The sequence below is a fragment of the Mustela putorius genome, unplaced genomic scaffold, assembly GCF_011764305.1.
Source record: "Mustela putorius furo isolate JIRA1106 unplaced genomic scaffold, ASM1176430v1.1 tig00000056_pilon_pilon_pilon, whole genome shotgun sequence".
Lineage (NCBI taxonomy): Eukaryota > Metazoa > Chordata > Mammalia > Carnivora > Mustelidae > Mustela > Mustela putorius.
Window position 1 is genome coordinate 6656893 of NW_025421263.1, and position 16336 is coordinate 6673228.

Here is a 16336-nt window from a genome sequence, read left to right on the forward strand (position 1 = left end):
GATCAAGCTTAGTGAGGAAGGAATGTCAAAAGCCAAGGTAGGCCAAAGGCTAGGTCTCTTGCACCAAACAGCCGCATTGTGGATGCAAAGGAAAAGTTCTGGAAGAAAATTAAAAAATTCTATGCCAGTGAACACATGAATGATAAGAAAGCAAAGCAGCCTTGTTTAGTGGTCTGGATAGAAGCTCAGACCAGCTACAACATTCCCTTAAGCCAGAGCCTAATCCAGAGCAAGGCTCTAAGTCTTTTCAGTTTTATGAAGGCTAAGAGAGGTGAGGAAGCTACAGAAGAAAAGATTCAAGCTAACAAAGGTTGGTTCATGAAGCTTAAGGAAAGAAGCCGTCTCTATAACATCGATGTGCAAAGTGAAGCAGCACGTGCTGATAGAGAAGCTGCAGCAAGTTCTCCAGAAGATCCACCAGAGGGCATTCATGAAGGTGGCTACACTGAACAACGGATTTTCACCGTACACAAAACAGCCTTCTATTGGAAGAAGAAGCCATCAGGACTTTCATAGCATGAGAGGAGAAGCCAGTGCCTGGTTTCAAAGCTTCAAAAGACAGACTGACTCTCTTGTTGGGGACTAGTGCAGCTGACAACTTGAAATGGAAGCCAGTGTTCATTTACCATTCTGAAAACCCCAGGCCCTTAAGAAGTATGCTAAATCTATTCTGTGCTTTGTCAGTGGCATAGCAAAGCTGGCATCACAGCCGTCTGTTTACATCATGGTTTACTGAATATTTTAGGCCCACTGCTGAGACCTAGTGCTCTAAAAAAAGATTCCTTTAAAAGTATAGCTTCTTTGTCAAATGCTTTTTCAGCATCTATTGAGAGTATCATATGGTTCTTGTTCTTACTTTTATTGATGTGTTGTATCACATTGACTGATTTGCGGATGTTGAACCAACCTTGCAGCCCTGGAATAAATCCCACTTGGTCGTGGTGAATAATCTTTTTAATGTACTGTTGAATCCTATTGGCTAGTATTTTGTTGAGTATTTTCGCATCTGTGTTCATCAAGGATATCGGTCTATAGCTCTCTTTTTTGGTGGGATCCTTGTCTGGTTTTGGGATCAAGGTGATGCTGGCCTCATAAAATGAGTTTGGAAGTTTTCCTTCCATTTCTATTTTTTGGAACAGTTTCAGGAGAATAGGAATTAGTTCTTCTTTAAATGTTTGGTAGAATTCCCCCGGGAAGCCGTCTGGCCCTGGACTTTTGTTTGTTTGGAGATTTTTAATGACTGTTTCAATCTCCTTACTGGTTATGGGTCTGTTCAGGCTTTCTATTTCTTCCTGGTTCAGTTGTGGTAGTTTATATGTTTCTAGGAATGCATCCATTTCTTCCAGATTGTCAAATTTATTGCCGTAGAGTTGCTCATAGTATGTTCTTATAATAGTTTGTATTTCTTTGGTGTTAGTTGTGATCTCTCCTCTTTCATTCATGATTTTATTTATTTGGGTCCTTTCTCTTTTCTTTTTGATAAGTCGGGCCAGGGGTTTATCAATTTTATTAATTCTTTCAAAGAACCAGCTCCGTGGAAGCTGGTGCAGCCACTCTGGAAAACAGCATGGAGGTTCCTCAAAATGTTGAAAATAGAACTGCCCTATGACCCAGCAATTGCACTATTGGGTATTTACCCTAAAGATACAAATGTAGTGATCCAAAGGGACACATGCACCCGAATGTTTATAGCAGCAATGTCCACAATAGCCAAACTATGGAAAGAACCTAGATGTCCATCAACAGATGAATGGATCAAGAAGATGTGGTATATATACACAATGGAATACTATGCAGCCATCAAAAGAAATGAAATCTTGCCATTTGCAACAACATGGATGGAACTAGAGCGTATCATGCTTAGCGAAATAAGTCAAGCAGAGAAAGACAACTATCATATGATCTCCCTGATATGAGGAAGTGGTGATGCACATGGAGGCTTAAGTGGGTAGAAGAATAAATAAAAACAAGATGGGATTGGGAGGGAGACAAACCATAAGTGACTCTTAATCTCACAAAACAAACTGAGGGTTGCCGGGGGGAGGGGGTTTGGGAGAAAGGGGTGGGATTATGGACATTGGGGAGGGTATGTGATTTGGTGAGTGCTGTGAAGTGTGTAAACCTGGTGATTCACAGACCTGTACCCCTGGGGATAAAAATATATGTTTATAAAAAATAAAAAATTAATAAAAAAAAAAAAAAGTATAGCTTCTTCACAATACTTTTGGTCATCCAACCATTTTGATGGAGATGGGCAACAATATTAATGTTGTCTCCATACCTGCTAATACAGCATCCATTCTGCAGCCCAGAGATTAAGAAGTAATTTTGAACTTCAAGTCTTATTATTTAAGAAAAGCATTCTGCAAGGCTATCATTGTCATAGATAGTTATTCCTCTGATGGATCTGGGCAACGTAAATTGAAAGCTTTTGAAAGGGATACAGCATTTTAGATACTATTAAGAACATTTGTAATTTGTGGGAAGTAGTCAAAATACCAACATGAACAGGAGTTTGGAAGCTGATTCCAAACCTCATGGATGATTTTTAGGGGTTCAAGACTGCAGTGGAGGAGGTTGCTGAAGATACAGTGGAAATAGTGAGAGAACTAGAATTAGTTGTAGAACCTGAGGATGTGACTGAACTGCTGCAAGTTCATGATCAAACGCGAATGGATGAGGAATTGTTTCTCTTCAATGAGCAAAGAAAGTGTTTTCTTGAGATGCAATCCACTCCATGAAGACATTGTATAGATGGTTGAAATGACAACAAAGGATTCAGAACATGACGTAAACTTGGTTGATAAAGCAGCAGCAGGGTTTGAGAGGACAGACTCCAGTTTTGAAAGAAGTTTTACTGTGGATAAAATGCTCTCAAACAGCATCACATGCTACAGAGAAATTGTTCCTGAAAGGAAGAATCAATGGGTGTGGCAAACTTCACTGTTGTCTTCTTGTAAGAAATTGCCAACCACTTTGATCTTCAGCAGCCACCAGCCTGGTCAGTCAGCAGCCATCAGCATTGAGGCCAGACCCTCCACCAGTAAAAAAATACTATGACTCATTGAAAGATTAGGTGAGTGTTAGTATTTTTTTAAATAATAAAGTATTTTTTAATTAAGGCAGGTACATTTTATAGACATAGTGCTATCACACATTAATAGATTATATATAGTACAATATATATAACTTTTATATGCACTAGAAAATCAAACAATTCATTTGATTTGCTTCATTGCAATATTCACTTTATTGCAGTGATCTGGAACTGAACCCACAGTTTCTCCAAGGTATGCCTGTATACCCCATTTCATTTATCCATTTACCTCTTGATGGATGCTTGGGTTGTTTCCACCTTTTGGCTCTTGTGAATAATGCTGCAATGAGCATGGTGTAGAAGTATTTGTTGGAGTCTCTGGTTTCAGTTCTTTTGGATTTATACCTAGGAGTGGAATTGCTGGATCATATGGTATTTCTATTACATTTTTGAGGACAAAGTATAATTACTTAAAAGTGAAAAATGTACATTTAGTGAGGAAGTATGGACATGTTAGTGATTTATTTAACTCATTAGTGAGGGACCCAGCGGGATACTAAAGCTGCTTCAGTGGAAAATTCAGGAGCTTGAAGTGAAAGAATGAATGCTGAAATTAGATTGCTAAATTAGACACAGGCTTGTTAATGTCTCACAGGGCAATAAAGGTGTAATCTTTGGGGATATCTTTTCTCCCTGACATAGAACCTTTGCATTTGTACCGGGCAGATACCACTTGCAATTCATGAATCTTCTGTATCTTATCTGCTTTTGCAGAATTTAGGCCCTAACTAATAGAAGATGGCAAGTCAGACAAAGATACACTTTCCTAGAGAACCCCACAACCCTTAGGTGGGCTTGTTATGAATTGTTTCATCAGGATATTGAAAGGTTGAATAATAATCTTTTTTCCTTATTTCCAAATTTTGATTTTTCTTACCTTCTTGTCTATTCCCTTTCATTTTGTTTATACTATATTTTACATCCACCCTTTGTAACTTTTGTACATATCTTTCTTAGAATGTATTACTTTGTTGAAATGTATTTACTTTTCTTTACATTTTGATACATATTGCCTAATAACTGTCCAGGTTAGCTTATACTCCAGGAGAGTTTATGCATTTATGTTGCTATTGTTGGTGTATGAATGTGCCAACTCTCTATGCCTTACCAGTGATAAGTAGGATTACTCATCATCATTTCTAACTTCATGGGCAAAGGGAAAAGTAAAATCTTGTTTTTCATTGTTTTTCATTGTTTTTCTGTTTTAGTGGGGCAGAATGTATCTTCATGTTTATTGGTTCTTCATAGCAAATTTTGCTATAGAGATTTCCATGAGAGTACTTTCTTAAAAGAAATGTACAGTACCCCCTCTGTTTTTGAGAGAACTATCAGATTGTTTTATATAAATCATGTTCATATTTTTAATGTTAAATATAATTCTTTCATATGAAAATAACACATTTTACTAATCTGTCCTTTCTGATGGATTTTAGATTGTTTCTGGGTTTTTGTTTGTTTGTTTTTTTGTTTGTTTGTTTTGGTTTGGTTTTGGCTATTACATAGTTGTATGCAGTAGACATCTTTGAAATGTATTTATGTACCAAGTACCTTACTTTTAAAGATCATTTTTTTTAAAGATTTTTATTTATTTATTTGACAGATCAGAAGTACCAAGTACCTTACTTTTAAAACTGGACTTTTTTTTTTTTTTTTTTTTTTTTTGAGAGCAGTTTTATCTTCACAGCAAAATAGAGCAGAAAATACAGAGAGTTCTCATATACTCCCTACGCCCCCTACCTACAACCTCCCCCACTATCAACCTTTGCACCAAAGGGGTGTATTTGTTGCAATCAGTGAACCTACAATAGCACATCATCAACCAGTCTGTAGATTACATTAGGGTTTGCTCTTGTTCATTTTATGAGTTTTGACAAATGTTTGAACATATGTATCCAGTTATAATTTCATATAGAAGAATTTCAGTACCCTAAAAGTCCTCTGTGTTCTGCCTGTTCATCTCTCCTTCCCCTGTAATCCTTGGCAACCACTGATTGATTGATTGATTGATTGATTTTTACTGTATCCAAGTTTTGCCTTTTCCAGAATGTCATGTAATTGGAATCATATAGCATATAGCCTTTTCAGATTGGCTTCTTTTACTTACTGGCATGTATTTAAGGTTCCTGCATATATTTTTATCGCTTGATAGCTCATTTCTTTTTCTTGCTGACTAATATTCTTTTGTCTGCATGTACCACAGTTTAACCATTCACCCACTGAAGGACATCTTGGTTGCTTCCAAATTTAGGCAATTATGAATACAACTGCTATAAAAATGGACGTGCAGGTTTTTGTGTAAGATTTTAGTTCCTTTGGGTAAAAACCAAGGAGTACAGTGTTGTAAGAATATATTTAGTTTTGTAAGAAACTTCCAAACTCTCTTCGAAAGTGGATGTGCCATTTTCATTTCCACCATCAGTGAATGAGAGTTCCTTTTGCTCCATATCCTCATTTGCATTTGGTGTTGTCAGTGTGATGGATTTGGCCCTATCTGATCATTGTGTAATTGGTATCATTGTTTTAATTATTTAATTTGAATCTCTCTAACGACATATGAAGTGGAACGTCTTTTGATAGGCTTATTTGTCATCAGTATATCTTCTTTGGTGAAGTGTCTGTTAAGATCTTTGGCCCATTTTTTTTAATGGGGTTGTTTGTATTCTTATTTTTACATTTTAAGATGTATTTTGTGTATTTCTTCTTGGTCTTGACTTTAACTAGCGTCTTTCTCCTGGCCACTCCCAAACCTCTGTCTCATGCTCTGGCCTCCTTTTAGTACTGATCTTGATTATTTCTGCTACTTTATGTTTCTTGGTTTTTAGTGATTCTTTTGTATTGCTGACAAAACACTTGAGAAACAGTGACTTCTGCCTGCTACTTTAGTCCTGCCCTTTCTTAATATCACCACCTATTAAAATTCTGCCAACTCTTAGAGAACTCCCCAGACTCACTATCTGCAGGCTTTCCTGACCTGTGTCTGTAGTGATCATTCATTCTCTCAGTAAGTGCTGTCACCCCTAGAATCCTTACCATTTATTCCCTTACTTGTTTAATCATCACTTCCTGTTTGACTTATCATATGGTTTCACTTATTTGTGGAACATAAGGAATAGCATGGTGGACACTAAGAGGAAGGAAAAATGAAGGGGGAGAAATCGGAGTAGGAGAAAAACTCTGAGAGACTATGAGCTCCAGGAAACAAACCGAGAAATTTAGAAGGGAGGGGGGGGAGGAGGATGAGTGAGCCTGGTGATAGGTATTAAGAGGGCATGGATTTCCTGGAACCCTGGGTGTTATACACAAACGATGAATCATGGAACACCACATCAAAAACTAATGATGTACTATATGGTGACTAACATAACACAATTTTTAAAAAATCTCTTCCTGAGGGTATGGCCCTCAAATTTTTATCTCTTTCAGACTGGTAGCTCAGACCTTCAAACATAGAAAGCTCTTAATGAATTATTATTTAATGAATGAAAAAATGAAGGAAGAAATGTTTAACCTAGTAAAGTAAAACTGATTGTTAACTCAGTCTCTTTTGTAACCATTGAATTTAGTCTTAAACATAAAAACCATAGATGTTTTATTTTGTTAGTCCACAAAACAAACCTACCATTGTTAGTAGATGTATCTTAAGTCTTTGAAATCTGAATAATATTAGGTTGATCAGATATTAATAATTCATATTAATAATCAGAAATTGCCTTTTTTTCTAGTACTATATTATATTCATCTTTTTATAACTAGCTACTAACATAGTCTTCACATCTGTTACCCAAAAAACATTTTTAAAAATCTTTTAAAGTATAGAATTAAAGTCAGTTTTGATGTTCAATAACCAATTGAAACTTTCAGGTGGCATCTTTGTAACTATAGAAAAGGAATGCTGTCAATGGTAGTTGTGAAACATTTCAAAGTGGTGATAATAACTATAATGGTAATAAAGTTAATAATACATATAATAAATTAGTTAACTTTTGAGTACCCTCTTTGTTCCAGGTTTCATGCTTTAGGTACGACCTTTCATTTGATTCTTGTGAATAACTGAGGATTAATTTTATTGATGAATTTAAGCTCAGAGAAGTTAAGTGACTAGCCTTAGGACACATAATAGGACATAATTCAGACCCACATTTGTCTAATTGTCCTGTCTTCAAGTCTCAGTGTAGGTGTCAGTTCACTTTGTTACTTTTAACTAATCCTGAGTCTACATGCCCCATAGCAATCTATTTCCATTTTCAGAGTCTTTTTCAAATTGTTTTATATTTGACTGATTGTCAATGTAACTGACAATTATTTCTTTGAAGTCTGAGAGTACTCACAGTGTGTCCTTAGTACCTAGAGCATGGAAAGTAATATATGGTTAATAAATAATTTTTGAATTGAATGAGTGAGCCAACCCATCACCTAGAGATTTAGGAGGAATTTAAATAAACATCTTTGGGAAATAAATGATATATTCTGTAGCTAGATTATCAAGGATGTTTAATGGAAAGGAAACTGATATTTATATAGTGGTCACTATATTAATCTTTTATATTGAGCATTTTATTGAATTATCACATTAGGAATTAAGATTCTTATTTTTTAATGTTAAAAATTGAGCTCAGACAGTTTAAGAAACTTGCTCAGAGTCAAAGCTATAAGATTCAGAGCTGAAACTTGAGTGAGAAACTTTGTATTTCCAAGTCTATGTTGACTCCATTATATTAGACTCTATAATTTGATTCATATAACTACAAAAAATTACTTGTGATGATAGATAGAATTTTAAAAGGGATGGCATTAAAACATTCTTATATAATTTGTAATTTTGTAATTTTTTCCACAGATAGGTTTTGTTTTGTCAAAACCTTTGATATTATGTAGGGCCACACGCTGGGCTTTAATCAGCTTGTGGCTGGTTAAAATGTTTTGAACTTAAGAACTGATATAAAGATATAAGCATTATAAAGTTATTCTTGGATTGATGGAAGCACTGATTAGACTTCAAGAAGGATTTAGAAGAATGAACTTCACATGGGGAAGCACCATTCGAATTACTTTAAAGTTTTTTTTGTTTTGTTTTGTTTTTTTAATTTTTTATTTTTTATAAACATATATTTTTATCTCCAGGGGTACAGGTCTGTGAATCACCAGGTTTACACACTTCACAGCACTCACCAAAGCACATACCCTCCCCAATGTCCATAATCCCATCCCCTTCTCCCTAACCCCCTCCCCCCAGCAACCCTCAGTTTGTTTTGTGAGATTAAGAGTCACTTATGGTTTGTCTCCCTCCCAATCCCATCTTGTTTCATTGATTCTTCTCCTACCCACTTAAGCCCCCATGTTGCATCACCACTTCCTCATATCAGGGAGATCATATGATAGTTGTCTTTCTCTGCTTGACTTATTTGGCTAAGCATGATACACTCTAGTTCCATCCATGTTGTCGCAAATGGCAAGATTTCATTTCTTTTGATGGCTGCATAGTATTCCATTGTGTATATATACCACCTCTTCTTGATCCATTCATCTGTTGATGGACATCTAGGTTCTTTCCATAGTTTGGCTATTGTGGACATTGCTGCTATAAACATTTGGGTGCACGTGCCCCTTTGGATCACTACATTTGTATCTTTAGGGTAAATACCCAGTAGTGCAATTGCTGGGTCATAGGGCAGTTCTATTTTCAACATTTTGAGGAACCTCCATGCTGTTTTCCAGAGTAGCTGCACCAGTTTGCATTCCCACCAACAGTGTAGGAGGGTCCTCGCCAGCATCTGTCATTTCCTGACTTGTTTATTTTAGCCATTCTGACTGGTGTGAGATGATATAAAGTTTTAAAAGAAAAATAACTTCGCTGTATAATTTTAGATGAGTTACCCATACAATTTTTGGAGATAGAATTGTGGAATATAGAAGAGTGTTCCCCCAAAGAATGTGTGTATGTATGGAGATTTTAAGGGGAACTCAGTAGTAATTCTGGGGTAATTTTTAAATTTCTACCCCAGACATTGCAAGGTTGCTTATTTTTAATTATGCAAAATATTCCCAAGTTAAAGCTTAGAATTGCTTTAACTCCTGTCAGATATCTTGAGTATTGTTATAAAATATCGATATGTCATTGGAAATTAATTACCATGATGTAAACTAACATACATTCCAAATTTCATCTAAAGAATACCAATAGGTCTTAATATCTGTATCTCTAAACATAGAGCTAACATTCTATTAAAATATGAAAACCTAATTTTAGACTAAAATAAAGCATCCTGATTCTAAAAGCCACATTGGCAGTTTCTGGGAAGTGGCATACAAACAATGTTGACAGACTCTTGTCAAGAATATGACAATCCAGGGTGCCTGGGTGGCTCAGTCAATTAAGGGTCTGTCTTTGGCTCAGGTCATGATCCCAGGGTCCTGGGATACACTCCCGCATCAGGCTCCTTGCTTGGTGCGGAGCCTGCTTCTCCCTCTCCCTCTCCCTGCTACTCCACCTGCTTGTGCGCGCTCTCTCTCTCTTTCTCTCTGTGTCAAATAAATAAATATTCTTTAAAAAAAAAAAGACAATACCTAAATTGTTATTTGACTTTTGATTCATCTGTATTTCTGTCAAATGTTTTAGGTGTATCATAATACCAAAAATATGCAAGGTAATAATTGAAATAGGACTAAATATGCAAGAGCCACACAGTGATAGTCATACAAGGATATGGGAGAGAAATTATTAATTCAACTGGCTATAGAATTTAGTCTTTAGTGGTGTAGCTGCCAGGCGAAAAGAAAAATATGATACGAGGGGTGCCTGGGTGGCTCAGTGGGTTAAAGCTCAGGTCACGATCTCAGGGTCCTGGTATCAAGCCCCATATCAGGCTCTCTGCTCAGCAGGGAACCTGCTCCCTCCTCTCTCTCTCTGCCTGCCTCTCTGCCTACTTGTGATCTCTGTCAAATGAATAAATAAAATCTTTTAAAAAAATGATACGATAGTTCAGTCTTGCCTTCCTGTAATAGGAAGCATATAAGAGAATCAGGAAAGTATTTTTAGTATAAACTCTGAGGAATATATTTCTTTTTGCAAAGCCTTAGACTAAATATGCCTAGCACATAGTAAATACCTAAATAGTTGTATTATAGTTATATATGTTTAAACAAATGAGAAATTACATATAGAAGAACTTACCTTGTATATTTTCATGTAATGACCAAAGTAAGGAGTCATGGCTTTAATAATGTGTTTACAGATACATAGCAAAGTCATCTGGTTATTTTTCATACTAAATCTTGCAAACAGGTTAAGGATGTATATTTTACCATGACATTGTGAATGCACATTTTAAATATGGAAGATTAAAGATGTAGTTTTTGATGATATACCTTTTGATAAGACACAGTACATAGAAAAGGTAATAAAATAGCTTTAGTTTACCTAATTTTAGAATGCTGATAATTTAAGCAGGTCATTCCAAGGAAGCTTTTTAGCAAATAATTTAAAGTTGAATACTGTTAAGTGTTCAAAGTAATGTCAAGTGTATGTCAACCATGTGCTTTAGCTAAGGTAATGTAACTGGTATCTTATTAGAAAATCAAACCCCAGGGCACCTAGGTGGCCCATTGGGTTCAGTGTTGCAGGTTTGGTTTTGGCTCAGGTCATGATCTCAGGGTCGTGGGATGGAGCCCCACATCGGGCTTTATGCTCAGCAGGGAGTCTACTTGAGATTCTCTCTCTTCTTCCCCGTACCCCTCTTTGTGTGCTCTCTCTCTGTCTCTCAAATCTTTTTTCGAAAAAAGAAAATAATTGAACCTAATGTGTATTCTTTTTAAAGGGGAGGGCCATGCATGTTTGCCTGGAATGGAAAAAAGCTTGCATCAGGAAGCAAGATGAGGTCTTCTGGAAGTCTCACCATGTGATGTAGATAAGCCTTTGTCTTGGATGCGTCTGAGTTAGTTCTTTTTGTCATAATCACTGTCAGATGTGAAGCAATAAAGTCCCATTATGAGTTTTAAGATAGTTGTATATTTTGACAGTTCATATAGTTGTACAATGCAGCTCTTTATTTTCCAGAGTTTTAAGCCTCCTTTATTCCCTCCTTAATTCCATGTTCATTTGATTAGAAAGATATTATCTTTTTTTTAATCAGTGCTGCATATATGTTCAGTGCCAGCTTATATAATCTTTAATTTATTTGACTTTGGTCCTCTAGCATCATCTGCATATGATTTTTAAGAATCAATTTGTATTATACATGTTGAATTTTTTTTAATAAATCTTAAGTTTAGAGTAGCTATGAGATGTAGGTAGTTTAAATTTTATTTCACTATCTATACTTCAGTATGTGGATGTCATTACTACGTACCTTACCCTTCTACAGTTATTATGCAGAGTCTGAAGATCATGTGAGAAAGTAAATTTTCCAAGCTTTTTCACTGGGACAGTTATTACTCCTTGATTATGTTTTATTTTATATGTTATACATACATAAAACATGTGCACTTAGGTTTCATAGAAATCTATTCTTATTACTAAATAAAAGATGATCTATAATGTCTTCCTTCCTAGTTGCTTATTTGGTTTTTGATTCATTTTCATCATGTTGAAAGGTTATAGATAGACAGCATTTTGTGAATTTTGAATGACTGAAAGCAAGGAAGCTGAAGCCCAAAACAATTTTTACCTTGAGCACTTCTGTGCATGTTCTGAGTGCAGTACGTAAAATTAAAATCAAAAGTCCTGAGCACCATGCTCAGTGCTAAGTACATACATGCTAACAATCTGATTTGTGGCAGACCCCCATTTCACTGATGATATAAAATGTATTAAGCTACTAAACATGTTTCTAGGTTCTCATATTCTTAATATCTATATCTTGACATAATTCAATTTTTACAAAGTTTTAAAATGAGTATTTTTGAAGATAGACAAAAAACTGAAGTAAAATGGCCAGCTTTTTAGTGGATTTCAAAACATTTTTCTTCTTATTTAAATAAACGTAACTCAAATTTTGATATACTTAATCTGTTTTGCACGATGCAAGTCTCATTTGACTTTCTCACATTCTCTCTACAATCATATACACATGAGTAGTCAAGAATAGTTTATCTTTTCCTTATTACATATATGTAGATAACTATATGTGTTATAGACATATATACATGTTATATATTGTTTTTATACCTTGCTACTTAGTAAAAGGCAAGTAGAAATATTTTCCCTTGGCTTCTTATCTATTTTTAATTAAATTTTATCCTACTTTTTTGGAGGAAGAATGACAATATTTAGTAATCTCATGTTTTTTTTTATTTAAATTTTTTATTTTATATGATAATATCACTTAACCAACTGGCATAACTGGTATTTGTAAAAAGGTGAAGCAATTATTGGTAAAGTTATATTTTGATATCGGAGCTAACAAGTGCTAAGGAAATTTCTGTAAAGTTATTAAATAGACACAATGGTGTCTTTATATTTATTGACCAAGCAGTTTTGATCCTGTTGGGTGGAGGGAGAATAAAAATATCTGTGCTGCTTATCACTGAAACTCTTTTCATTCTGGTGCTGAATATATTCTTTCAAATAGCAGTAAACACACACATGCACACAACTTTTTTCCAGGACTATAGAGTTAACATCTTCTTGAGACAGAAATGGAATGATCCCAGGCTGAAGCTCCCTAGTGATTTTCGGGGCTCGGATGCACTGACGGTGGATCCCACAATGTACAAATGTCTATGGAAACCTGACTTATTTTTCGCAAATGAAAAAAGTGCCAATTTTCATGATGTGACCCAGGAAAATATCCTTCTTTTTATTTTTCGTGATGGAGATGTTCTTGTCAGCATGAGGTACTCTTTAATAATATTTGTACAGCCTTACGTGTGTGTGTGTGTGTGTGTGTGTGTGTGTGTATAAATTCAGATTATCACAGACAAACACATTAAGTGACATCTAAGACCTCTGTTTCTACTTTCAGGTTATCTATTACTCTTTCATGCCCTTTGGACTTGACCTTGTTTCCCATGGATACACAACGTTGCAAGATGCAACTGGAGAGCTGTATGTAAATGAGACCCTAAGTGACAATAGGAATACAAATTCTTAAAATCTCTAACCAGTACATTCTGCTAATCTCTTAGATAACAATGGTCAAACTAATGCTTTTTATTACAAATAGTAGAATAATTTATTTAGGATAATTGTTATTCTTTTACTCTAGTAATTACTAAGATAGACACATCTTTTGGGTGCTAGGTTTTGCTTTCAGTTTATGTAGGTGTACACTGCTAAATTGTTCCAACTGCCATCATCATTTGAATTGATAATATAAATAAAGGAGAAAATCATATCTTAATAATTGTTCTACTGTTAAAGCCACATGTTCAGATCATAAAATTTGAAAATATTAAAAAACAGCACCTAAATCCTACCAAGTAGTCATTTTCTGTGGATTGTCTAAAAAGTTTTTTTTTTTTTTTTTGCAAAATTGGGATTTTTGTGTTTCTATGATCATATGTTTTTCACTTCATGAAAGATATACCACATTAAGGCATAAGGTATATTAACTGAAATAATTATTGAAATAATTATCTTTAAAATATACCAATTAATTTGCTAATCATGCTTATCCTTTGAAAATAAAAGGAGGACATAAAACTTGAAAAACTAACACTAAAATAAGGAAGTCTTAGCCTGAAGACCTATATTCAATGAACTCTCTCAGCAAAAAAATAAAGAATAGCCTTGTAAAATATATATACACTTGCTAGATGATATGCTTTAAAGTTACTTTGTGGTTATCTGCTGTTTAAAAAAAAATTTACTGAAGCTGGAACCTAAATCTGAACAATCTCAAGTGCTTTCTAAGTATAAATTGAGATTTTTACAGATGTAAGTGTATGTATGTATGTACGTTTTTGTGTGTTGTATCCATTTATGTCTGTGTTATTATGTATTTGTGTAGGAAATTCCAAGTGGGTATTTATATTCAAATCTATTGTCAGATGCACTGAAGTATTGCTTTGAAAAATCCAAGTACTTATAGTTGAATGGTAGGCTATGATATGCTGTAAAACCCCATAGGATCCTTGAGTTGTAGCCATATTACCTAAACCCCAAATATGTGCTTTCACATTTAGTAATGATGTCCACTTGAGAGACTGTTTTCCTGCTTTCCTGTGCAATGCAACTCCCTTAGGGAAGTTTGTAGTTATTTCTTCAAAAATATAAGTGATTTGTGCTTAGGGTTTTTTTTTTTTTTAATTTTCAGGTAGTATATTGTATAATTGTGAATGAGTTTATTCTGAATATATTCAGAAAGCTAGTATGACTTATTTACTTTTTATTGATGACAGCTCTGAAATCTGACATAGCAAAGTATGCTACTATATAGGAGGCAGTGAGATTGTAACTGTGTACCATATGCTCATTGTTTTGGTTTGTTCTTTCTTTAAGCCAATTATCTGTAAATTTGTGCTGCTGTTTTCATTGATAGCCATAGATTTTATCTCTGCATTTTTAACAAGAGTTTCAAAGAAGAATGACCTGTTCTTTTACCATTTATGTGTGTAATAATTGGATTCTTAAAATATTAAGAAAATATTAATTACCTTTCAAACTAATATTTTTATTTACTTTTGTTTATAGTTGGCTATACAACTGATGATTTACGATTTATCTGGCAGTCAGGGGATCCTGTTCAGTTAGAAAAAATCGCCTTGCCTCAGTTTGATATTAAAAAGGAAGATATAGAATATGGCAACTGTACAAAATACTATAAAGGCACTGGTAAGTAATATTCTTTGAATTAAACAAAACTAAGTCCTGTTTCAAAGGTTTGTTTCAATTTTAACATATATCAGGAACAGAATAGAAGAAAATTATTTAAATAGTGAGTTCAGTATTTATAAGTAGTTTATCTTTACCTTCATATATTTAAATCTTTCATAAAATGACATTCACTAAAGTTCTTAAAAATGTTTATTACTACATAGTTTTGCTTTTATGTAACTACATAACAAGAGGTTTTCAATTTTTTATTTTAGTAATATGAACTCTCCCAGGCAATAGTTTTCTTAGGTGTTGCCAAGAAACTCTTTTTTTGGCAAGTTTCAGTTTGGGACCAAACATCATGGATTTGATGAATGTAGTCCATACACACTTGTCTCCTGTCTTTTAGGCAGGTTTAGATGTTGGTTGACCCATATTCTTAGTTACAGAAAGCACTGATCTTTATGCTACGCAGGAAGCGGAAAGTGTGGAGAATAACTGGGCATCAGTTAATATTGCCTGTATAATATTGTTGGCCTAGGTTATGGAATGCTAATTGTGAAAAGCACAACAAATTAACCTCATTCACTACATTACTTCAAGCTTTGCAGAAATGAAAATATACCCACTAATCAATACTTTAATAATATGATTCATATACAACATTTGAGTTACAACTGACCGTTATAGTTATTGAGGGTTTCAGTTATTAAATATAATGGCTTTTCCTATAGTAATATACATAAAAGGCTGATTGAATTTTGCTCATTATTTTCAAACTAATCATTTCAATTTTGAATTATGCAATTCTAATTTTCTATGAGGAAGTAAACAAAGATATGACAAAGGTGTTCAGAAATAGATATAATTAGGAGCATCTGGGTGGTTCAGTTGGTTAAGTGCCCAACAGTTGATTTTGGCTAAAATCCTGAGATCAAGGTGGTGTAGAACTCTGTACTCAGGAGGGAGTCACCTTGAGACTATCTCTGCCCACCCCCCAACCACCCACAGCTGCTCTTTCACTCTCAATCTCTCTTAAATAAATAAATAAATAAATCTTAAAAAGTGAGATAGAGAAATAGGTATAATTTAATGTATTGTAACATTTATGTTGACTTGCAAAAGTAAAAATGTATACTGTAATTGTGTAGGATTCAGGGAGATCAGATGTTTGAGTTTATAATGCTGCCATCATGGCATCATCAAAGACAAAATATAATATGAAAAAAAGGCAGAGTGAACTTTGACACATTTACAGGGCTACAGTAAATGCAACACTTAGGCAACTTGGAGATAAAGTTAGTTTGAGCATCTGTTGTCATTGACACTCACATAATTTAATGGATTATATAGCATTTATATATAAATAGCTCCTTCTGTTATAGAGTTTATAGTATATTAGAACAAGAGAGATAAAAAACAAATACACTGCTAAAAGAAATTATAAAGTTTTTTAAAAAGGAAAACCTGAGAACTCTCAAAAAATT

At 34.4% G+C, this 16336-nt stretch overlaps 1 protein-coding gene across 1 annotated transcript in view; it reads left to right on the plus strand.

The window, feature by feature from the left end:
* The window catches only part of GLRB (glycine receptor beta), a 102620-nt gene that overhangs the window by 48242 nt on the left and 38042 nt on the right, over positions 1–16336 (plus strand). Inside the window, exons 5-7 of the mRNA XM_045085074.1 lie at positions 12699–12928; positions 13057–13139; positions 14727–14867. Coding sequence (XP_044941009.1) covers positions 12699–12928; positions 13057–13139; positions 14727–14867 — 454 coding nt within the window. The remainder of the gene's footprint in view (positions 1–12698; positions 12929–13056; positions 13140–14726; positions 14868–16336) is intronic.